The sequence below is a fragment of the Poeciliopsis prolifica genome, unplaced genomic scaffold (genome assembly GCF_027474105.1).
Source record: "Poeciliopsis prolifica strain line A6 unplaced genomic scaffold, Auburn_PproV2 SCAFFOLD002, whole genome shotgun sequence".
NCBI lineage: Eukaryota > Metazoa > Chordata > Actinopteri > Cyprinodontiformes > Poeciliidae > Poeciliopsis > Poeciliopsis prolifica.
Window position 1 is genome coordinate 18,463,911 of NW_026562377.1, and position 24,512 is coordinate 18,488,422.

A 24,512-nucleotide genomic window follows, 5' to 3' on the forward strand; every position below is an offset into this window, starting at 1 on the left:
TGGTTGAAATGTGACAAAATGTGAAAAAGTTAAGTTGGTACAAATATCAGTGAAAGTCTTGTAGACGTCCTCAGTTTAGCAAATAGGTGTCACTGAGAGGAAGGGGAAAATAAAGGAGAAAGAAATACCCCGAGCTGCTCCTCCTGAGTGTGATTATCAATCTTTGCTCATCCATTTGCTGCAGATTAACAGTTAACCCGCTCTCCTCTTTATGTGAGCGTGAACAAAGTGCAAAACTGCCGTCAGCTGGACAGAGGCAGACTCTGAGGAGAGGCAGAGGACACCGGCCACTCCTTGGGCAGGAACATGCAGACCGGGCTGAAGTTTTACAACAAGTCTCTTCACAGATTGGAAAGGATAAAAACATGGCAACTCTGGAGTTATACACAAAGGTGAGCTCAAACATCTATCTATCTATCTATCTATCTATCTATCTATCTATCTATCTATCTATCTATCTATCTATCTATCTATCTATCTATCTATCTATCTATCTATCTATCTTGCAGTCTAACTTCAATTTAGCTTTCAGAATGAGGCCCTCAGATGACAGGTTGGTAGGATCATTGTCCTTAAAGCTACTCATTACCTGACTGATTTCAAATTACTCTGATGAATCTCTGCAAAGAGTTTAAATGTATCTGTTGGAGCAAATAAATAAATGAATATGTCGCTGGTGAAAAATAGTTCAGCATACAGGCAGTTCAGAGAGAGGATGACCAGTGTTAATTTTTAACACCGTTTAAGAGCTTTTTGTGCTGATGGGTGTCAAATGAGCTGCGTGGGTGGGGCGAGGAAATGCAACGGCATAAGAGTTTGATTGAGAAAAAAATGTGAAAAAAATAAAATAAAATTTTGATTATGAAGATGTTTTCTCAGCTGATGTTTGGACTGTTTTCCTGCAGAATGTGTTTGTTTTATAAACGGTTCTATAGTTACACACCTGTCTGTCACGTCGTCAGGGGGCAGGTGTGTGGGTGCCTGACCCAGAAGCAGTTTGGGTCTCAGCCACTCTCCTGAGGGACTACAAACCTGGAGACGAACAGCTTTTGCTGCAACTCCAGAATGGAAACGTGAGCCAGTTTCCCTTCATAAACACCCATGTTTATCTAAACTTAAGTTTGTCACGAAATACAAATTGATTCGAGTTGGCGATCAACACTTATGATCTCCAACTCAATCTGCTCTTGACAGGAGGTCCGTTACTCTGTGGACTCCCCGTCCGATCTCCCCCCGCTGGGGAATCCTGACATCCTGGAGGGGGAGAACGACCTGACGGCTCTCAGCTTCCTGCACGAGCCTGCTGTGCTGCACAACCTCCGGGTCCGCTTCCTGGACTACAACAGCATCTACACATACTGCGGTGAGACTAAAGAATGACCAGAAGGCGGCAGAAACATTTCAGGGAACGTTATGTTTGATAGATGAACTGTAGCAGGACTGCACAGGGTGGAAGACGATGGAAGAACTTTTCGAGGCTAATAAAAACAGTGGCCTGCTCCCGGGTGCTTCTGTTTGTGTTGTTACAGCCCATAATAACGCCTCCAAATCATAAACTCAAAGGTTAAGACTCGGAGGGAACTCCCACATCCTCACAGTTTGCAAAGCTTTTAGAAGATGTGGTTAGACTGAGGATCCTGAGAAAGGTGATGTGGGAGAAACATTCATTTGAAATCATTTTTAAAATGTTTGTAGAGTCATAATTTGAACATCAACCCATTTCTCACAGGTGGAATAGATAAAGCAGTTGCATGTTTTACTGTACTTTGCTGGGATTTTATGTCGCATCAGGCTGAGTTAGATGTGTGGAGTAAATCTGAGAACAACAATTCACAAGTCCCGCCACGTATTCTAAGTAGTATTTAGTCTGGACTTTGACTAGGCCATTCTAACACAGTGTGTTCAGTGGTTTGGGATGGGGGGGGATGTAGAACAATTTACCATTTTTCTTCCATTTCACTTTTCTGCACCATTTTGCATTCATCTTCATTACAATAAATTACATTAAGCGTTGTTTGTGAAATGATAAAATGTTAATTCAACGGGTATGAAAGATGACCTCTGACATACACGGATATGAATCAAATGAAGTTTTATAGTTGAAGATCTTGAACAAGTGTTTAAGCTTTGCTTTACCTTTGAAACTAAAACCTGACTTAATGAATCGCTCTATTTTACAATCTTATCCTCAGGATATGCTTGGCACTTTGAAAGTTTCCTTCTCTGTCTGTCCCTGCAGGTATTGTGTTGGTGGCCATAAATCCCTACGATCAGCTGTCCATATATGGCGAGGAGGTAATTGACGCTTACAGTGGACAGGACATGGGTGACATGGAGCCTCACATCTTCTCTGTGGCCGAGGAAGCATACCGCACCATGAGCAGGTGAGGTCAAGGAAGTGAAGACGGGTTCAGTTTTTGTGGTGGCGCTTAATCTATAAAGACGATTCACAGTCCCCGGCTCCTTTTAACAGGAGGGGGACATCAGCTTATTTTGGGGGAGGGCGGGTAAAATGAATACATAGAAATAATAAAATTACTCAAGTAAAAGAAAAAGGTACAAATCCAGAGATTTGGAATGTGTTTGTGATTTTGTTTGTTGAAGCACTTTGTGACTCTTAAAATGTGCAACACTGTTTTGTGCTCAGGGAAGAGAGGAATCAGTCCATCATCATCAGCGGGGAGTCCGGCTCTGGAAAAACGGTTTCAGCCAAATTCACCATGCGGTATTTTGCGGTGGTCGGAGGAGCGGCTCAGCAGACCAGCGTGGAGGAGAGGGTGCTGGCTTCAAACCCCATCATGGAGGTGAATGGGGAAAGCGGTTTCACCCTCAGATAAGTTGGCTTTTGTCTTTTTTAAAGTCGTGCCTCTGTTTTGTTTTGTAGTCCATAGGGAATGCTAAAACCACCCGGAATGACAACAGCAGCCGCTTCGGGAAGTACATCGAGATCGGTTTTGGTAGGAAGGGGGACATCATCGGGGCAAACATGAGGACCTACCTGCTGGAGAAGTCCAGGGTCGTCTTTCAGGTGGGATTCTTCAGCTTGTTGCTGAGTTTTAAAAGTTCTTAATGATGCAAACACTCATGAGTGTTTTTTCTGTTTAATTTACTTTTTTTTTTTTCTATGTGCAAGGCGTCATCGGAGAGAAACTACCACATCTTCTACCAGCTGTGTGCAGCCAGAGACCTGCCTGAGATGAGATCACTCAGACTGGGTGGGCCCCTGTTCACACTGCTTCTGATGTGATTCCTGCTCCGCCGATGGACTGACGTGTTTTTGATTGGTTTACTTTAGAGCCACCTGAATATTTCCACTACACCAAACAGGGAGGGGAGATGCAGATTCCCGGCACGGACGACCTGTCGGACCTGGAGCGAACTCGCAATGCTTTCACCATCCTCGGTATTCTCTGCTCTTAAAGTCGCACGATTGCGTGAACATGAAGTTCAACAACATGACGGAGAAACTGACCTCCGCAGGTGTGCAGTCTGAGCAGCAAACGGAGCTCTTCAGGATCCTGTCGGCTGTCCTGCACCTGGGAAACGTCAACATTCAAGCCAGCGGCAGAAGCGCCGACAGGAGTTACATCAATGTAATCATTGCTCTACGTTTTCGTTCTCCTACTTCATATTCTAATTCATTTACGGTCCTGTGAAAAAGGTCTTGACCCCTGTTTTGTCACATGTCTCAGACCAGCAAACAAATTCTCATGTCATACGAAAATAATCTAAATGAGACAAAGGTTTTGATAACTTCTTGGGGGTAAAACCCTTTGATAAACCAACCTGGAAACCAGGAAAAAGTAAGTAACTTACTGCACCATTCCACATTTTCAGCAACTACAAATTTATATTTTACAACTTTGGAGGGATTTTGACAGACTCTTCTTTCAGTTACATTGGAGATTATTTGATGATGAACAGTTTGAGATCATCACAAAGCATCTCAATCAGATTCTTGTCCATGAATCTACTTGATTCATGGACAAGAATCAATCAGCACAAAACTTTGGTCTTGGCTCGTTTTTGTCCATTCTTGTTGTCGTCTTGGCCTGTTGAAAGTAAAGCTTTATATATTCTTGGTTCCTTTTGCAACCTCCTAGATTAATTGTTTCTTGGAAAGATTCTCAGTTGTTTTCTCCATGTGTGGATGATGCCCTCTGGTTGTGGTTCGCAAGACTCCTGATTCATTAGAAATGTTTTTTTAAAAAAATCCTACACTAAAATATGTCTGATTTGAAACGAGCTGTAGCAGTATGGGTTTTATGTTTGTCCCTCAGGCAGACGACCGCTCTCTGGCCGTCTTCTCCAAGCTGTTGGGAGTCGAGGGATCTCAGATGGCTCACTGGCTGTGCAGCCGCAGGCTGGCGGTGGGAGGAGAGATGCTGGTGAAGCCCATGACCGGTCAGCAGGCTCTGGAAGCCAGAGACGCGCTTGCCAAACACATCTACGGTCAGCTGTTCACGTGGACGGTGCAACGGCTCAACTCGGCCCTGCGATCGCAGAAGGGGAGGACCAAATCTTTTATAGGAGTGTTGGATATCTACGGGTTGGTGATGAGCTTTGGCTGTTTTGATGGTGTGCAGCAAGAGGTCACATCTTGCTCTGTGCGCAGTAGTTTGACAAGTCCCTGGTTTTCTTTGTTGGAGCAGGTTCGAGACTTTTGACCAGAACAGCTTTGAGCAGTTCTGTATAAATTATGCAAATGAGAAACTTCAGCAGCAGTTTAACAGGGTGAGTTGTGTCACATTTACAAGGCTGTGTTTATATTTTCATGTTTATGCTCTCCTTAGCGTTGCCCTTCTGCCTTTGCAACGAAATGTTCATTCCTTTTATTTTAATTGTGCATCTCCGCTATAAATAACAATGGATTTTGTGTATAAATAACATAAGCAATACATCATTTAAGGCGGTCCATTCAGTCAATTGACCTGAAATCACCTGGCGTATGTTCTGCATCACATACAAGAGCATTTAAAGAGATTTTCTCACAAGTTAGTGGAAACATTTTCATGTAATGGAAAATTCAATTTTTATTCATCTGTTTACCTTCATCCATTTAATATTTTCTGTTTTTGTTCTCTTTTTGCCTCTAATTGTGGTCTTGATGTGTTGTAAACCCCCTTGAAAGCAGAAGGGCACATTTTCTTAAATATTTTGCGCTCATCTGTTTCCTAAGTTTACCATTGTTTATCTTTTTCTTTCCTTCCTTCAAGCACGTCTTCCATTTGGAGCAGGAGGAGTACGTCAGAGAGGAGTTGGCTTGGAACAGGATCGAATTCAGCGACAACCAGGAGTGCATCAACCTCATCGAAGGCCCTCTGGGAATATTTGATCTATTGGACGAAGAGTGCCGGGTCAGTCTCGGTGTCTGTCTGTCTGTCTGCTAATTTGAAAGGTGTCACTATTCTTATGACTTTATCCCTTTGAATTGTGGCTTTTAGCTCATGGCGGTCTCAATCAACTTCCATCTCCAAAATGTTGGCATCGCAGATCCTTTCTGGATCTGCGATGCCAATTCTCCCAGTAACTTTGTCCCCATTATCCTCTGTATGCATTGATGGTGGAAAATATCGCAGCAGTGAACAGAAGCAGCTGAAAGTCTCAGTTGCACACATAATCAGTTTTACTTGTGAGGATTAAATTGTTTATGTTGCTGTCTCTGTGATGACATGTTTCTTCTCGAATTATCCAGATGCCGAAGGGGTCTGATGAGAACTGGGCCCGAAAGCTGTACGACCAACACCTGAGCAGCAAGCCCCACCCTCACTTCGAGAAGCCCAGGATGACAAACAGCGCCTTCATTGTTTTCCACTTTGCTGACACGGTAAGGAATGAGATGCTCCATCCTGGATGTGGTGCTCCAATTGTTCCCAACTGTATAAAACTCAACATCTTATGCGTTTTTAAATATATTTCTCCCTACAAATCAGGTGCAGTATGAATGCGGAGGCTTTCTAGACAAGAACCGAGACACGGTGTTTGAGGAGCTCATCAACATTCTCAAAGCAAGTCAGGTAGACACCTGCCCAATACCGATGTCAAACAATGATGCTCATTTTCTCAGTAAACGGTTCCACCCTGTTGTCTCTCTCTCTCTCTCTCTCTCTGTCTGTGTGTGTGTGTGTGTGTGTGTGTGTGTGTGTGTGTGTGTGTGTGTGTGTGTGTGTGTGTGTGTGTGTGTGTGTGTGCAGTCTGAGCTGGTGGCTGAGCTGTTCCAGCAGCAGGGAGGTGCTCCCTCTGTGGCCAATGGGAGCGTTCGCTCAGGAAAAAGAGCCGCCAGAGAACACAAGCTGACTGTAGGCTTCCAGGTGAGCTCATTTTTTATTTGTATTTTTTTTAAGTGATGCTTTTTTTTTTTAGCATCAGCCTCAAAATAATTGCTTTTTTTTTCAGTTTCGTCAGTCCTTACAGATGTTGATGGACACCCTGAACAGTACCACTCCTCACTACGTGCGTTGTATTAAACCCAATGACTTGAAAGCAGCTTTTATGTGAGTCTCTGCTGTCATTCGATCACACCGAACAAAGCGTGTGTGCATATATATTACTTTGTTTTTTGTTTTTTTTCTTGTCTTTGCATGCACTCATAAAGGCCTGTCCTCCACTTTTTACAGGTTTGACCCACAGCGGGCGGTGCAACAGCTGAGAGCTTGTGGGGTTCTGGAAACTATTCGAATCAGCGCAGCCGGTTACCCGTCCAGGTGCTGGACACTTAGTCAGTTGATCTCACTCTTGGCAAATGAATGAAATGATGAAACACCACAGATGAAGTGAAAGAGATTATCACAAGTGAAAGAAAATCTAAACCTGCCATATTTTTTAACATTTGAAGTTAATGTCTATCAAATATGTGCTTTGCTTCATATCTGCATTCAGATGGACATATGAGGAGTTCTTCAGCAGGTATCGTCTTCTCCTTCGAGGACCCCAGAGCCAGGACCAGGCTCAGGCCTCGTGCAGACGGGCTCTGCCTCAACTCATCCCAGACATCGACCAGTACTGCTTCGGAAAGACCAAAGTGTTTTTCCGAGCGGGTCAGGTGGCCGTCCTGGAGAGGCTGAGGTCTGAGCGGCTGCGTGCCGCTGCTGTGACCATCCAGCGCCGCGCCAAAGGCTGGTTGGCTCGGATCAGGTACGGCAGGATCCTCTGGGCGGCTGCCACGATCCAGAGATACGCCAGAGGAGCTCTGGCCAGACGGTGAGCAGAAATGTTATTAAGCTTCTAACTCTCTGAACTTCCTCAATGTCCACTGAATATTTGAACACGGTGCCTTACAGAAGGATTCACACCCGTAGAACCGTTTCATCCGTTTTTGGTTGAGAGTCACAGTCTCTCTTTGAGAGTATAGGTGACAAACCAACTCAAAGTTGTGAAGTTAAAGCAAAACAATTGAAGAATTCAAAAGGTTTTCACAAATGGAAATCTTTAAACTTTTGCATGTTTTGTTTTCAGTCCCCTTTGGTCTGACAAACCTAGAGGAAAAATTAAAGGAGGCAAATTAACTGAAAGTGTACCTGTAATCTCAGTTTAAAGAAATGCTATGTGAAAGCACCAGAGGTTTGATGGAGGACATTATCAACCTCAGCTGCCATTGCAGGAATGGAAATAATTATTCCCAAGTAGCCAAGAGTCCCATGGTTTTTCTGGGGGAGCTGCAGATGTCAACAGCTCAGGTGGGGAGAGGGAAAAATATTAGTTCTGCTTTAATGGAAGCAATACAAGAAAATATGGACTTCACACTACAAAGTTGTCTATTGAAAGTGACTAATACTTGATCAGCATTGCGTGTCACAAAATCACATGTTTTCATGAAAGACAAGACACAAGTCAGTGTGTTTTAAAAAAATAAAAAATAAAAAAATAAAATCATAGTGACCTGCAATCACATTCAGCAACTAGCAAAATTTCAGATTTTTATTTGCTTTTCTCACTTTTAATAAATGACCAGCTTGCTAGCTGGTCATTAATGCATTGTTTTCAGACAATGCATGTCTGAAAACATTTTGTTGTCTACTGTGTGTGTGTGTGTGTGTGTGTGTGTGTGTGTGTGTGTGTGTGTGTGTGTGTGTGTGTGTGTGTGTGTGTGTGTGTGTGTGTCTGCAGGCGGGCTCTGGCTCTGCGCTACACGAAGGCTGCCATAGTGATCCAGAAGACGTACCGGATGTTGGTGGTCAGGCAGCTCTTCCTCATGATTCGAGACGCCACCGTCACCATCCAGGCCTTCAGCAGGGGGACTCTGGCCCGCCGCAGATACAGACAGGTCAGCATTCAGCGCCGGCCTCTTATCTCTCTATCTGATGTCGAAGTTATGAATTACCAGTGATGGGATGTAGCAAAGTCCAGGTACTTTATTAGTTAAGTACTTTTTTTTTTATTTTTATGGATCAATACTTAAGTAGATTTCATTGTGAATACTTTCAACTTTTACTCCACTCCAGTTTACATTAAATATGTACGTTCTTCCCCACTGTACTGACAAACTGGAGTGGAAATGGTCAATGCTTATTCCTGTCTTAAGGTGTCTAGTGTTTTTTTTTTTTTTTGTCAGCCAGGTAACTTTCGCTCGTCTGTTTTTGCCACAGTTAAAACAACTGATTATTTTAGCTTGGTGCTGAATAACAACTTTCCCAGGTTTAATCATTCCTCTTTCTTTTTTAGCGTGGTGGGATTTAACTCTCCTGAAATAAACTGTTAAAGAGTAAATACAATAAGAAGATACTTTATCTTCAGTATTATTTGTTAAAATGGCGTACTATTGATGTATTAAAGAGAATATACTTATGTAGACTTTTCCATTGGGGAATACATTCAGCAAGTATTTTTACCTTCAATAATAATTATCTTTAAAAGCAAAAATTTGCTTTTACTTTTAGTAAAGTACATATAAACAGACAAAAATGTACTCTAGTAAAAAGATTTGTACTTAATTTCAGTGTTTGAGTTGCACATCTGGCTTTAAACAAGTGCAAACCTTTTGCTTTGCCCCTCAGCTGGTAGCGGAGCGGGCCGCCGTGCTGCTCCAGGCGACGGTACGTGGCTGGCTGGCCAGGCGGGCATACCGGCGGGTGCGCGCCGCGGTCGTGTTCATGCAGTGCTGCGTTCGCCGCAAGGCCAGCAGGAGGGAGCTGCTGAGGCTGAAGGCCGAGGCCCGCTCCGTGGAGCGGTACAGGGAGCTCAACAAGGGCATGGAGGTCAAACTGATGCAGCTGCAGCTCAGAGTCGACCAACAGGTGGGTCACGGAGAGATCTGATTTCTGAACATGAAAATCCGCCGGATCGTGAGATCTGGTTTCATCACGTTTTCTGCATGTGGCAAGGCGAGGGAGAGCGCCGCTCTGAGAGAGACTCTCCACACCGAGCGAGAGGCGGCCGGCACCGAGCTGGAGGCTTTGAGGAGGATCATCCAGAAACTGGAGAACCAGAAACCGGAGAAGCCGCCGCCTTCCCCGGCGGCCAGCGAGAAGGAGGTGGAGGGAAGGAGGAGAGCGGAGGAGAAAGCCGCTCAGGAGATCCTACGACTCACACAGGTGAAATGATCCACATGGAATTACAGGAGACAAATTCCTACATTCGTCTTTTATCAGCTGCACTGCAAAAACACAAAATCTTACCAAGTAATTTTGACCTGGTTTCTAGTGCAAATATTACAGAACACTCAAAATAAGACAAATGCTACTTGCAAGTAACCTTTTGGCATAATGTAGGAGTTTAAGTCAATAATATTTATTATTAATTTCCCATATGGTAAAAATTGCCTTGTTCCACTGACAAATATTTTAAATTATAATTAGTACTTTTTCTTCAATATTAAGGAACATAATTGCTGTTTGGGACCAATAAAGTATATGTCTAGCTAGTTGGTCGTCTCCATTTCTTGCTGGAAAGTTACTTGTAATTTAGTTTTTGTGTCATTTCAATTGTACCAAGATATTTGCACTAGAAACAAGGTCAAAATACTCATTAAAATTTTCTGTTTTTTGCCGTTTCTCTTGATTTTTCATGCTCGTATAATTTTTGAAGGAGATGCAAGCGTTGCAGAAAGAGAACGAGAACATCAGCAAGGAGAAGGAAAGTCTCACCGCTCAGCTTCACGAGAAAGAGAGAACACAAAACGGTGCGGCTCCACTTCTTCTCCTCTCTGCATTAATCACTTTTTTGTTTGTTTTTCCCCCTGTCTGAACACTATTAATTTATTTTTCTTTTGGTTTATCTCGGTTACTTATGCAGAGCGTGTACAAAAGGCCGTGCTGGAGGCCAGCGCAGCTCTGCAGTCAGAGTTGGATGAGGAGAAGATGAAGTACCAGGGTCTTCTGAGGGAGCTCACCAGACTGGAGCAGAGATACGACAACCTGAGGGAGATGAATCTGCTCACCGAGGTCAACAGCTGCACCTAAAGGAGATGTCATGCTATTAGTCTGGCTGGGTAGTTTCACTTCTGTCCCTCTCTCGTCCCAACGCAGCGCTCCAGGGGACACAGAAGGACCGACTCGGCTCAGAGTCTGATCTTCGAGCCGCTCTCTCCGAGCTCCGCTCCGCTGTCGCCCCAGTCTCTCACCCCGCTCTCAGGGTCCCCCTTCACGTCGGCGTTCCCGTCCCCGGAGGAGAGGCGCAGGATCAGCGTGACGTCCCCCACTCCGGAGAGGAGGATCTCTGTGTGGAGCTCGGAGACGCCGCTGGTGAGGAAACGCCCGAGAGGGAGCGAAGCTTTTGTTTTGAACGTGCGCAGGACATTTTGTGACACGCGGACGTGTTTGACAGGATCAGTTGATGGAGAAGATGGACGTGGCCAAAGACCCGGCAGTGAAGAAGAAAGGAGAAGACCTGGAATACGCTTATGACGCCGTGCGAGTGGCCAACAAGTCGGTCCTTCCTCTGTCTCCTCACGTATTGATGACCTTTGCACTTTTTCACATTTTGTCACATTATGGCCACAGACCTCAGTGAATTTTAAAGGTGTTTCATCTATACCAACTTCACCCATTTACATTTTTTTTTCTCCAAAATGATCTTTGTAAAATTCCATTTTCTGCTTAATGACAAAATTGTATGCAGTGGAATTCATTCAGGGGTCTGATGGTACACGGTACAGACGCGTGCAACACTTTGAGGTTTTATCTGTAACATAATTTTGCCTCCACTTCACAATTATGCTGCACTAAAAAAAATACATTAGAGGTTTGCAACAAAATGTGAAAAAGTTCAGTACTTTTTATTTATTTATTTATTTTTGAAGTGATTCACGCATGACGTTTTCAGTGAGGGCGTTTAATCTGCCCTGCTCTCTGTCAGGTTTCTGGAGAGCCAGCTGCAGAAGCAGCAGACTGAGTGGAAGGATGAACTTGAGGATCTGAGGAACCAGCTCAGTCAGAAGATCTGCTCTGGTTCCTGTCCAAAGAAACGGGTGAGGCTTCACCTCCGTCTCCTCTGCTGAGAACGCAATCTAGTCGTTTAAAGCAGCAGTGGTATTGGTAAATTTTTATTCTGAGGTCTCATTTACCAGAGATATCTGTAACAAAGAGCAAGTTTAAGATGATTTTTGTATTAACCATGTTTCCTTGTTTATGTTGAGATTTATCTACACTAAATCATAAGTGGCAAAAGCTGATCAGATTCTGGTCATTTATGCCGTTGTTCAAAGATTTCTGAACATAATAGTGAAGTGTGATTCTCCTGTTGTGACTGAACTACAACAAAGTGGGGTTCCTCAAGTTAAGGGTCTGAATGTTTCTCCCACTAGGATTTGTGGCAGCTGCTGGAAGCCAGAGAGTTTGAGTGCATGAGGCTGAGGAGGGAGCTGAAGGAACTGAGGCACACGGCGACTCTCAGACACCTGCTGACGCAAGGTAAGTCTTCACCTGAACTCTGAACCCTGCATGAGGTAAAATCACTGCAGTTGCAGCAAATCTACGGTCCTGTGACGTCGTCTCCATTTGCACTTTTTTTTTTTCATAAATTTTTGACGTTTTCTCTCACATTCGGTCAGGTTGTTGAGTTTTCTTTTGTTTCCAGTCTCCCTGTCGGCTCCAGCCACAGAGACCTTCTGCGCTGCTCGGCCGAAACCGGCAGCCGTCGCCGGGTTGCTGGAGTGCAGGAAGAGAGACGAAACCAAACTCATCAAGAACCTCATCACAGGTGAGCTGCGTTACATCCAGCAACTTCTGCATGTCAACTTATTTTCAGTGCAGAGGATCTTCTTCTTTTCCTTTCGCATGCAACGTTCTTATGTGCCAGGTTTCCCTTCGGTCCAAACAGAAACCCGTTTGTGCAGCTGCATGACAATAATTTGGTCGCATTTATTAAACTCCTCCCCGATCCTCTCGCCGTCCCGCAGACCTCCGCTCTGAAGGCGCGCTGGCTCTGCCTCCCGGTTTGCCGGCCAGCGTGATCTTCCTCTGCGTCCGTCAGGCCGACTGCATTGGAGACCAGGCTCGCGCTCGCTCGCTCTGCAGCGCCGCCCTCACCGCCATGAAGGCCGCTCTCAAGGTAACCGGAGCTCTGATTGCTCTGCGAGCCAGAAGGGAGCAGTGAAATGCACTTGGCGTCATGAAATGGTTTATAAAAAAACTTTTCCGTCGGTGTGCTTTTTGTTCTGACCCTGTTTTCCTTCTTCAGAAGCAAACCTCTGATCTGGATATGACTGCTCTGTGGCTGAAAAATGTTTATCTTTTGCACGACCTGTTGATCCAACATTCTCCAAAACAGGTAGCCGACACCTGCCGGTCGTTTTCAGCTTCCTGACTGGACATGTGTGTTTAAACTGTACATGCAGTCTGGTTGTGGTTTCCATGATAACTCTTCGGCGTTTGACTCGTCAGAGCCTGGACTCGGATGAGCTCGTTTCTATGACGACCGACCTGAGCGACCTGACCCGCTCCCTGAGCGTCCTTTGTATCCAGGCCTATCAGCAGCTGCTCTCCATCACCGAGACACAGCTGCAGAAACTCATCGGTAACTCCATGGCGACCTCATGCCAATGCTGCTGACGCTCTTCCCTCCACTAAACTTTGTAACGCGCCTCTCCCCTCTGGTTCTCCGCCTCAGCCCCGGCCCTCCTGGAGAGCGAGACCATCGCCGGTCTGTCCGGCTCGGCGGTGAAGCTGGTCGTCTCCAGGAAGCGGGCGGGCTCAGACCCTCGACCGCTCGGCGCCGACGCTCCCACCATGGCGTCTGTGCTGAGGCAGCTCGGAGCGCTCCACACCGCGCTGAGCCGCCAGGCTCTGCCCCAGAGTCTGACGGAGCAAGCTTTCCGCCAGATGACCTACCTCATCTGTGCCTCTGCGCTCAACAACCTGCTGCTGAGGAAAGACATGTGCTGCTGGAGCCGTGGCATGCAAATACGGTACACGGGCGCAACTGAACGCCCCACCCTGGGCTTTTTAATCCATTTAGTAACTTTAATGACATTAATTATGTAAGGAAAAAGACAGAGGAGTATCTGTACATCCTTACTAAGGTGTTCATGTCAGATAAACTTAACTCAACTGCTAACATCAACACAAAGTTAGTACATAATTCTGAAATAGAGTAGGCCTATAATAGTTGTTTTAAAAAAAAATAAGTTCAAATATGAGAAGTTTGACACGCCTGAAGGATTCAACCCCACTAAGTTAATATTAGAGTTAATATCTCTACCAGCTTTGCTCGTTTAGACGTGGATCCTTTCGCCAATTCATCTCTTGAAATTCACTGTCATCTGTGAACTCAGCTTCCACTATTCAAGAATTCAAATGTTTTTTTATGTATTTGTTTTAAATTTAATTTTATTTATTTTTTGTTTTATTGTCATACCATCTTACTTGTTTGTAGTACAAAAAAATCGAACTCGGACTTAAGATCCAAAAATGTCATTTTGGCCACGTCTAACCTGAGCAACTTAAAAAAATAAAATCTTGTAAACAGATTCGTCCACCTGAGCATCACTCATGTTATCACATAAATTACATTCAAGTTTGGAATGTTGAAATGGATGCATTCAAGACCAAATGTTGAAACGGGAAATGAAATTAACCTGTAGGCTGCGACTAATCTTTGACTATAACTCCCAAAGCAGTGCACTTCAACACATCCAACTCATTTACCTGTGAAAATTTGTATTATAATTATTTTTTTTTAAAATTCCCCCAGTTACAATGTCAGTGTGCTCGAAGAATGGTTGCGCAGCCGAGGCCTGGCAGCAGGGGGCGCTGTGGCCACACTGGAGCCGCTCATCCAGGCAGCTCAGCTGCTCCAGGTGGGGAAAAAGACGGACGCGGATGCTCAGGCCATAGTCCAGACCTGCACCGCTCTCTCCAGCAAGCAGGTGGGTCCATTTCTCACTTCTGGAAGGAATTTGCTTCAACAATGCTGTTTTCTATAAGAGTTGTCTAAGTCCGAGCCTCACTGGGTATTTATTTTGTCCTGCAGATTATGAAGATCCTGACTCTCTACACTCCTCACAGTGATCTTGATGAAAAAGTCTCTTTAAATTTCATTCGCACCGTCCAGGTACCGCCTGCCTAGCTGTAAAAAGTCTGATTGATTGGAATGATGCCTCTCAGGTCAGTGCTGATCGTCTTCTCTGTTCCTGTAGGAGCTGGTCAGAGGCCACTCTGACAGTCAGCCTCCACAGCTCCTCATGGACGTGAGGAGAGCGTTTCCTGTCACTGTTCCCTACTCTCCTCCCCCGGCTCTCAGCGCAGACGACTTGGTCATCCCAGACTCCCTCAAGATCTCTTTTCTACGCAGATCCTAGAAGAGCACTACTCCATACGTTGAATGTTGCGTTCTGAAACTTAAACACCTTTCTGACCATTAGTGGAGCCGTCACTTTCAAACAAAATTATTAGTCTTCACGAAGCCCTCGTGAAGACGAAGCCCTCATCTTAGTATTTTTCTACTAACTTAATGAGTCCAGGATCCCTGATCTGTGCTGGTTTTCAGTTCCATACTGATGATGTGAAAATGTGTGAAGAGCCTTAAGAAATGATCTGTTATTTAGGTGTGATAATATGACACTGAAATGTCAAAAGTCCAGCTTTAAATCTGAAGCTGAATGGAGGCACCATGTTGGAAACAAAATATCAACAAAATCCCAAATGCGTCAAAGTTAATTTTTTTAAGAGTTCCAAAGAACGTCCGCATAGTAAATTGTATTTTTCAATTTGTCTCTGATATAAATATGGCTTTAGAAACCCGTTTCTTTTAGCTACTCTCCACTAGGCGGCAATCTGTGTTTCCATCACACACAGCGAGGATGGAAAAGGAAGAAAAATCCAAAGCTCACTGTTAAAACTGCTGCAGACGATTCAGAAATCAACATTAGAAGTTTTCCACAGATCAGACGCCCTGGGCAAAAGTTTGTTCTGTGTTACCATCACAAACGTAAACATGTTTGACAATCTCTACTCTGCTTTGGTCAGATCAGTCTAAAAAAAAATTTTTTCCTAAATAAAGCAAGTTTTGTGAAAAGGCAACTAAAGTCCACTATTAAGGTGGAGGATCTGTGATGCTATGGGCTTATATGAAAACATAAATGTTGTCTGTCGAGAACATGCTTTCAACACAGAAATGGCCCAAAATCTTTAAGTTTGTCTGAAGCCAACAATTGTGACTTTGATGATTCTTATTAAAAATGTAATTCCTTAATATGTTATCTCCAATAGATATTCTAAAAAGTCAGGTTGATTATTTTTTTTGAAATTCTTCAGTGAAAAAGATACACAGCCACAATAAAAGAATCATACTGGACACTTTTCACACATTGTTTTTGAGCAGAAATGCCAACTATTGTATCCACATCAGTGGAAATGTAGCTTTATTGCATCTTTGCACAAAGCGACAGACAAAAGTGTGAAATTCCTGTTTTCCATATTTTATTGGTAGCAGAAACACAGTTGGACTGTAGCCTCATGAGCCTCGGCCCCAACAACCAGAATAATAAAACAAAAACTAAATTAGAAACATCTTTTGTGTAAAAAAATTCTCATGCCAGTACTTTGTACCCACTACACGTCATCAGTAATACATATTTATATATTCACAAACAGTTGAAAAATAGAAAACAATAATCCAAATATCAAAATATAGAAGACAATAATTGGCATTGAACATCAAATAATTAATGCGTGCTGACACAACACGGTTTCGTTTTGTCTTTCTTGTTCCTGTCATGCACCGTTTCTGGAAGTACGCGACCGGCGCCCCCATGTGGTTCGGCCGGCCGGCTGGACAGAGCAGGGAGGGGGGTGATCATGCATGTCTGTCCGCCTCTGTGTGTGTTATGTATGTGCTTTTTATTGTGCTTCATCTACTTCAAACCCCACATCCCAGAAGGAGGAAGACCTTCCTCGACTAAAGAGAATCATTGTCAACAGCAATAAATAAAGATTATTTTCGTGGCGTTTCCAGCTAGGCGTCAGTTGTATGACTCTTTTTTTATTTTAATTTTTTTTTAATTAAAAGATTGTGCAGATGTTTTCTTCCAATAAAAAGTCCTTGTACATGCCACACAACATTTATAAATAATTTTAATTTTATTTTTTAGACCTTTGTTGCCCACATGGTGTAAAGATGCGTGTACTGCCGGAGTGAAAGTCAGAAACTTTAATTTTAGTTCCTAATCAAGCAGATACATATGGCTTGTAATTCATCTCCATTATGTACACTAGGGGTGTCAAACTCCAGTCCTCCAGGGCTGCTGTCCTGCAACTTTGAGATGTGCGTCTGAATAGAATAATTGGGTCATCAGCAGGACTCTGGAGAACTGAGCTACACAAGGAGGAGGTAATTAAGCCTTTTCATTCCTGTTTTGTACCTGTTGCTCATCTAAAAACTGCAGGACAGCGGCCATTGAGGACTGGATTTTGTCACCTGTGATATTTCAGTTCCATGCTCTAATTGGAAACCCATTTGCACTTACTCACCTGCTTGGGTCACTCCGTACTAAATTCAAGTCTACAACAGCGCAGCAAATTTCACTTCACTTATTCTGACGTGTTTTACATGGCGGCTATTTACAACGATGCGCTTCCGCTTCAGGATCATCTTTTCCTACATCAACAAAACTTCAGTCTCTGATCGACGCCACAACAGCTTTGATATTTGGCCCAGGAAGCAGACAGCTTTTACAACATATCAGACACTTGTGCTGCTATAATTAGATTAATAATCCACTATGTAAACATTGTAAGACTGATTCAGGAAGGACTCATCTACATAGAGTTTATGGATCAGATGCATAGAGTTCAGTTGGTCCACTTTGTTTGGTAACGGGGCCTTTTTATTTACTCAAGACCCAGAAATACATCTTTTTGAGTCCTGAACAACATTTCTTCTACTTTATTTTTTTAAAGTTATTTCAGAAACAAAACTCAAATATATTTAGTTTTAGAGGTTTGTAAACCCTTAGATTGATGAAAAGTTAACAGAATCTAAAATGTTTTAAACCTCAGCTGCTCAGGGATTTAAAGTATTTTTTCTGAAATCTTTCAGATAATTATTGAAAGTCAAAACAAAATGGACAACAAATGAGTTTTGACAGGTGCGACAGTGACTGAGTATTGGAAATGTCTCTGTTCACTGTTTGGACCTTAATGTCTTCTGAATGTAGGATGCAGATCAGTTCTGGTTTGGATCAGCAGCCCTTTACCGGAGACTTTTCTGGATTTCAGAGTGAAGCACGCGACATGCCTTGTAAAAGTAGTGAAGTTTTTACATTTTGTAAATTTAAAACCTCAAACTTCCATGTATTTTCTGGCGCTTTTATGTGATATGAACACTTGTTTCTCAGTCAGTGATTGTGTGTTGTTCTTATGATTTAAAGGACTTTAAATTGCCTTGTTGCTCAAATGTTTTGTTTTGTGTTGGTCAATCTTAATAAAATTCAGTAAGAAACATTGAAGTTTGTGGAAGGAATGAGGCAAAACATGAAAAGCTTCAGAATTTGCAAGGCGTCGCACAGCTAAATAATGTTGCTAATATTGAAAATATGTGCTCACTCTCGGGTTAGTGATGGCCGAGATGTTTCACTTCACATGATGCTACTTTGCAAAAATATTTTCTCTATGGATGCATCTGTTTGATAAATAATTTCCTTCCTCCTTATTTGGCAGTTCGGTGCTTTTATTCTGAAAGGAAACAACATGGGTTGTGTATTGCACGGCTGACAGACCCGGACTGGGCTGTTAGGAATGTTTGCAGTAAAACACGAAGGTTAGAAATAACAGAGAAATGAAAGTTTTGGTCTTAAAATGGTAAACAAACCAATAAAAACGAAACGGATCCTTACATGTCAGTAACATAGCGATGGCTTCTCTTTGTGATTACATTGGGAGGTAACCAGCAACATGAGGTCAACAGCATCACAATCACACAGAGTCCATTCTCATTCACTCACTCAGTCACTCACTCAGTCACAAATACGTATGTTTAATCTGATGAATCACAGTGCTCAGATGTGTGCTTTCATCAGATTTCTCTCTCTCCATGCTGGGCCACACAGGACGCAGACAGAGGACGAGGGTCAACAGGACAGAAGGCTTTGAGGGTGTCAGGCAGTGCTCCGTTACAGGGTAGACGCTCAGAAAGACGGACTACAATGACCTCCATCGAATAATCCTGTAGGTTTATATATTTGCCTTTATATATTTTGTATATATGTGTGTTCATATATAGAATTATTTAAATATAAATATAGATCTAGAATAAGAAAGTAATAAACTTGAGTGATAAACTAAAAGTACTTAGTTTCTGATATCTGGAATGTTTTGAGCCTGTTTGCGGTGTGTGTTGGGTGGACGGTCGGTCCTGTTGTGCATGGGAATGGTCTTGGCATATTTCAGTAATTATCTGTTGGCACTTGCGGTCCCTTCTCTGAGTGGGCACACACCAGGGAAGGAATGACAGGGCAGAAACTTAAAGGAAAAAAAAAAAACAGAAAGTGAGAAAGAAGGATAAAAATATTTAGGGGCTACAAGATAACTCTCCACCTGATCACTCAAGTAAGTGTGTGTGTTTCTCCACGACAAATAGGAAAATTGTATCGCTAATCAAAAGGGATGATTAAAACACATCAGCAACAATAAAGACACTGGTGGACTTGGTGATGCTCGTCTCTGCTTTGCGTCTTCGCCACTAGAATAAAAGTATTTACAGTACTGAGTGTGTGGTGCCTCCTGTCTTATCTGTGCTTTTTCAACTCTGGATTACCCAGGCAGTGGCTTGCGGTGACTCAGGAGAGCCGCAGGCCAGTGGTTGTCTGACTGAGCTCCAGACATGCCGATTTAAGCCCCACTCTGACAATTTTCATCCACTTTTATTTTAACCACGGCCCTCCTCTGTAGAACGCTGGTCGGACTTGAGCTTGACGAACTCTTTGGCCACGTCGTCATTGTTGCGCTGGGAGAGGATGCGCAGGACGGTGAGGCCTGTCTCGTCCATGTGGATGCGCTTACCCAGCGGCAGCCAGCAGGCGGCGCTGCCCTTCGAGGCCACATCCTTGAGCTGCAAGACGGCCATGCCCACGGTGCGGTCCTCTCGGGCGAAGCAGTAGTCCTTCACACACACCTGCAGCTCGTAGCACTCTGGACCCACCTCGTTGCTCAGCGTGCTGCAGAGCAGGGAGAGCGAGTCACGGCTCGTACGCGTTTCCCACTTTAAAATTCTAACACTTTTCAAGCATTTAAAAAAAAAAGTTTTCAAACTTTTCCAGCCCCACACTTTGGAGTTAAAACAATAAAAATGAACCAAAAAACAACAATTTAAAGTCACTATTACATGATATCATTTATTACCTTTGTCCATATCTTTATGGTAGTATTCTACATTCTACAGAAGAAATTAGGTAAACTAAATAAAACTAAATGTTATGGTTTGAAGCACCTGTCTCACACACCCTACACCTGACTGGTCTGACAACAAATCATTATTTTAACCCCAAAAAATATCCCAATTTCAATAATGTTTTTTCTTATTATACACAATGTTCCTAATTATTATGCAAATTGGATTTAAGTATCATAAAGATTAAATTTTTTGTTACGCTATTAAATTTATAGATGATATTGTGTGTCAGGGTTCTTTGAATCACTATAATTAATTTCAGTTGATTAGTTTATCTGGTGAACTCAATTAAAGGAAATCCACTTCACAAGGATGTTCCACAGGTTTCAAGCAGTAGAGGAAAGAGAAAGGATCTCTCTGATGAAAATCATCAGCTAATGTAGTGCCGTATGACAAGGCACTACAAATATGTAATGAAAACATTCCATATTTAACAAAAAACTGAAGCGTTATCGAAGCATGAAGGTTTTCTGACATCCTGCAAATAAATTAACTTCAAGCAGAAACTTTCCACAAACTCACAAGTTCAATGGATGCAAGAATTGTGCAGGTGATATCAAAGAAGCGGTTCTATGTTAACATGTAACTTGGTCTGTTAAGATGTTTTTTTTTATTTTAGTACATGTGGCCACTTAATGCTGCACATTCAAAGAATGACCATTTGCAGTTCTTTATAGTCCATAAAATGTTTAGAAAATCTGCTGTGCATAATAGTTTGGAACAGTGCATTTTAAGTTTTTTATTTTTGAAAAAATACTGTTTTGTTCCGTAAAATTAGATTTATATTTTAATAGTTCATGACTTGAAAATTATACTGACCATCAGTTACATTGACCATTTAACAAAATCTGAGAAAATGTCACTTGCATAATAATTTGGAACACGGTGCGACACCCTTAGTTTCAATTACTCAAGAAGAATTTTAGGAATTAGGTGTAATAAATATTAATCACACTGAAACAATCAAAACAAACTGTGTTAAGGCAAATGAGTTTCCTGTTCAAATGAAATACCTAAACACAATATACAAACAGTTACAAAAACAAAAAAATTGTGAACGTTCTTGGTAACTTGTCTTGAATTAGCAAATAGAAAAAAAATTAGCTAATTATAGTTTACTTATTTTGGTCTGATTTAACTTCAGTCACTCAGAAAAAAAGTGTTTAAATGTGTGTAAAACGTCTGGTTTCAACTGTAAAACAATTTTTCCAAATTTGGGCTTTTAAACAAATGTAAGATTGTACTTTATTACAAAACCGTTCAGTTAGAATATGAAGCACTTTCAAGGGCTTGGTGCAGAAATCAAGCACTTTCCAAAGTGTTGACTCTCTCTCACCAGACTCTCTCTCATCTGACGAACCCTGGTGAGAGAGTGTTACATAACCCTCTGCAGATCTTGCACCTTTTGTAAAACTAGTGACATTACCAGAAACTTACAAAGTGAAGGTTTCATTGTATTTAGGAGCCCAGCTGTTGTTCTTCGACTTGGTGGCGTACTTCCTCTTCTTGTCGCTCAGGTGGGGACCGATGATGTAGACCTCCACGAACGGGCGGAATATTCCCTGCGTCTGCCACCTCAAGTCATTGGCAGCCACCACTGAGGCAGAGAGGAGACAAAAAAAGAGGGAAGGTGTAGGTGATGATGAGAAAGAGGCTCTAGCAGAAAAAATAACAACAAAAACCGTGTGACACTGTGGAGTCGTGAGAAGAAGAGAGTGAACAGGAAAATCCTGGTGCTTTCTTGCTGCCTAGATGCTACATCTTGCCCAGAGAGTGAAAATAGAGGAAGAGAATATGATTCCTTTCCAAATTATTCATACACCATGAACTTTAACATGTTACCATTTACTCCGATACTCTTAAATAAAATATATCTATATAAGTAGATATATACAGTAAAATCAGTCATTGCACAACTGCAAATCTACCAACACATGACCATCCACTTAAATGCATAGATGATGGAATGAGACAAATAGAGAAAAAACAAACGTGTGCTTCAAATTTGCACTTTAATTGAAGCAGAAACAAGATGCTAAATACTAATGCATAACATATTTTTATATTTTTATTTAGAAAATCATCTTGGTGCACCACAGAATATCCAAATACTAAAACACTGAGGTATGTGGTTGCAGTGTCAGCAGCCGTTCCACAGGTGTGGATATATTTTGCACATTCATATTTTTATTTGACAGCTCTAGTTTGTGTTCATCCCATGGCAAGCTTTTGAAAAAGTAGTTCCATTTTTATTTTGTCTGTGTGAGAGTGAAAAAAAAAAATCTTTACCTTTCACTGTGACTTTATGTTCGCCAGTGTTTGGATGAGTGAAAACCTCCACATGGATGGACACTTCGCCCACAGCGTCATCCACTCCGGTGCCTGACAGAAAAAAATGGAGAAAAGAAATACCATTAAGACTTTGCATAAGAAAAAATAAATAAAAACACCTATCACGAGCCAGACATTAGCAGATGCCAGAGGGCTCTGATGACCATTTTCTCTTCATAGGATGGATTGAAAAACTAAAATTTGCAGATCATTTCCCTTGTAGTTTTATACAATATAGATAATGTAACAGCAGAAAATAAAATAGACTATAAGGATCCGATTAAAAACATGTTGTGGTCTTCAAGTGGAGAATTAGCCAATGCCGCTATGAGTGGGCAAAGGTGTTTAATAAAAGCAGGACTGCTTTTTTATTTGTGCTGAGGAGCAAAAATACAACCAGTTACGGAGGCGCGTTTGGAGGTAAAAATTTCTTTTACAGCTCTGAAGCCACAATAAAAAAGAACTTAATGATGAAGCCTTGACTCAAGGCAACAGCTTTTACATACAGTGTGCAGCTGAACTGTGCAAATGTAAAACATTGGATAAAGATGTGATCTTTCGATGCAAAGAAGAACAGGCTAGAGAGAGGTGAGCTGAGGTTGTGGCATTATGTTCAAAAAGACTTGAGGCTGTAATTGCTGCCAAAAGTGGATCGACAACATATTACGCAAAGGCTGTGAATAAATTTGTAAAAACACTCAACATTCTCCCCCACTGTCATAATGGGAGACTAATCTAGTAAAATTTCTAACAGTGCAGTAAAAAGTGAGTACTTTCCAGATAAGTACAATTATCTGGAAAATTATACAATTAAAATGATAAATTATATGGAAAATTATAAAATTATACAATTGTATACAATTATACAATTACAATTATCTCTACAATTTTGAATTCAGACTGAATTCTTACACGGTCATAATTATAGACACAGTATCTGTACAGATGCAGGGTGGTTGATAAGAGGCAGAGAAGAAGAAATGAGATATGTTGCAGAGGGTCAGTTGATGGTGTGCAAAACATCCTGATAAAGATCAAGTCAGCTCATGCTCAGACAGATCTATACAGGTGCACACACCATATACTGCCTTCAACCAATCGTGGTGAAATAATAGAGCTCAATTAAATTGGTTGGTATCCTGGTACAAACATCACTTCAAAACAAAGTTTAGTCTCCAAATGTTTTTATTTTTATTTTTTAATCTGACCCATTTTCTCCAGACGGTAAAAAATTCATTCATGCTTGAAGGTGTTTGCTTTGGAGGAGATGCCTCTTTGTCGCTCGACAGCCTCTCAGCCTCTTGACGAGTTTCTTCATGGACATTGACTGTTAAATAGTAGCAGTGTTTCAATTTATGATCCTTGAGCAGTTTTAGTGTTGTTCTGTAGCAGCCTGAGTAATTTCCTTTAATCTCAAGACCAAGAGGTAGAGTCAGATCTTGAATCTTAGACATACTTTGGCATTTCAACAAACCAATGGTTTCAGCTAGTTTTGGACTGAGCAAAGCAGACCACCACCAAGCTTCTGCAATGACCCTCGTCCTTAAACTTGTAGACAATTTATAGACTATGATTAAAAGTCTGGTTCATGCCAGGAAACTAACCAATTTAAATAAACTCCATTTCAGTGAGGCTCTCTTGGAGACAAACTGCCTGGTTCCTCCAGCTGTGTGACTGTTTCTGTCTTGCCTTAATGGATTGAATCAGGAGACAGTGGACACATCTTTCTGCTTTTGTTTTTTTTTTTGTGTATGCTGCAAGTGGTTCACATCCACATACACCTCCAGAAGGATACAGTGACAGATGGACATTAATTTTTAATGTTTTAATTAGTGTCTTCGCGCAACAACTAGAAGCGTGTGTGTGTGTTTTAACCAGTCGCCCACTAAACAAGGTGTCTGTGGGAGTTAGACGGCAGAGTGTTCCTGGCATGCATCTCTCTGTGGCTCGCTAGGGAGCGTTATGGGATTGCGGTGGTTGATCTGCCAACAGGACCAAAGAGAGCAGCAGCCATCCATCTGGCGCTGTCTATTCTGAGGGGGACGTTCGCGGAAGATGAGAAAGAAACTTTGCTGGCAAATAAGAAGAAAAATGCTCCAAGAAGCTGAACTATTTTTCTCTTCAGGAAAAACAGCACAAGATAAAATATTGCATCTTCCCATGACTCTTCACTTCTTTCAGTAGGGGATAAAGTACATTTATACTTGCAGTGTATAGACAATGAACACCATTATTGTTGCATATTTATTTAACCCACAGATTTCTTTTTTTTTTTACACATAAGTAGTTATGCAGAACTGAATCTTGCATTTAAGCAGTGTGGTAAAAGGTAATTTAACTATTCCATTACAAAGGTTAAA

At 42.1% G+C, this 24,512-nt stretch overlaps 2 protein-coding genes across 2 annotated transcripts in view; one reads left to right on the forward strand and one right to left on the reverse strand.

Annotated features, from left to right (window-relative positions):
- Window positions 1–289: 289 nt before the first annotated feature.
- si:dkey-110c1.10 (unconventional myosin-Va) lies at window positions 290–16,394 on the forward strand. The gene is made up of 35 exons (XM_055047876.1): window positions 290–392; window positions 963–1,073; window positions 1,195–1,363; window positions 2,240–2,384; window positions 2,648–2,804; window positions 2,885–3,028; window positions 3,134–3,215; window positions 3,296–3,403; window positions 3,481–3,593; window positions 4,281–4,549; window positions 4,653–4,734; window positions 5,217–5,357; window positions 5,696–5,827; window positions 5,934–6,017; window positions 6,195–6,311; window positions 6,397–6,494; window positions 6,618–6,704; window positions 6,880–7,200; window positions 8,107–8,263; window positions 8,994–9,233; window positions 9,321–9,530; window positions 10,024–10,117; window positions 10,231–10,379; window positions 10,464–10,679; window positions 10,762–10,862; window positions 11,293–11,404; window positions 11,741–11,846; window positions 12,013–12,135; window positions 12,335–12,486; window positions 12,616–12,705; window positions 12,819–12,951; window positions 13,045–13,342; window positions 14,128–14,302; window positions 14,407–14,487; window positions 14,573–16,394. Exons 1-35 carry the CDS (start codon window positions 366–368, stop codon window positions 14,732–14,734), a joined length of 4,986 nt encoding a protein of 1,661 aa, XP_054903851.1. The 5' UTR covers window positions 290–365; the 3' UTR covers window positions 14,735–16,394.
- The window catches only part of unc13a (unc-13 homolog A (C. elegans)), a 45,746-nt gene continuing 37,066 nt past the window's right edge, over window positions 15,833–24,512 (reverse strand). The window contains exons 40-42 of the mRNA XM_055047889.1: window positions 22,111–22,203; window positions 21,259–21,418; window positions 15,833–19,588 (exon numbers count right to left, since the gene is read on the reverse strand). Coding sequence (XP_054903864.1) covers window positions 19,300–19,588; window positions 21,259–21,418; window positions 22,111–22,203 — 542 coding nt within the window. The 3' untranslated portion in view covers window positions 15,833–19,299. The remainder of the gene's footprint in view (window positions 19,589–21,258; window positions 21,419–22,110; window positions 22,204–24,512) is intronic.

Excerpts from the sequence above, each read along its gene's own strand:
- si:dkey-110c1.10 (XM_055047876.1), top strand. The coding sequence starts at position 366 with ATGGCAACTCTGGAGTTATACACAAAG. Across the intron at positions 2,805-2,884 it reads CTTCAAACCCCATCATGGAG|TCCATAGGGAATGCTAAAAC; the intron begins GTGAATGGGGAA and ends TTTGTTTTGTAG. Across the intron at positions 9,531-10,023 it reads AGATCCTACGACTCACACAG|GAGATGCAAGCGTTGCAGAA; the intron begins GTGAAATGATCC and ends TAATTTTTGAAG.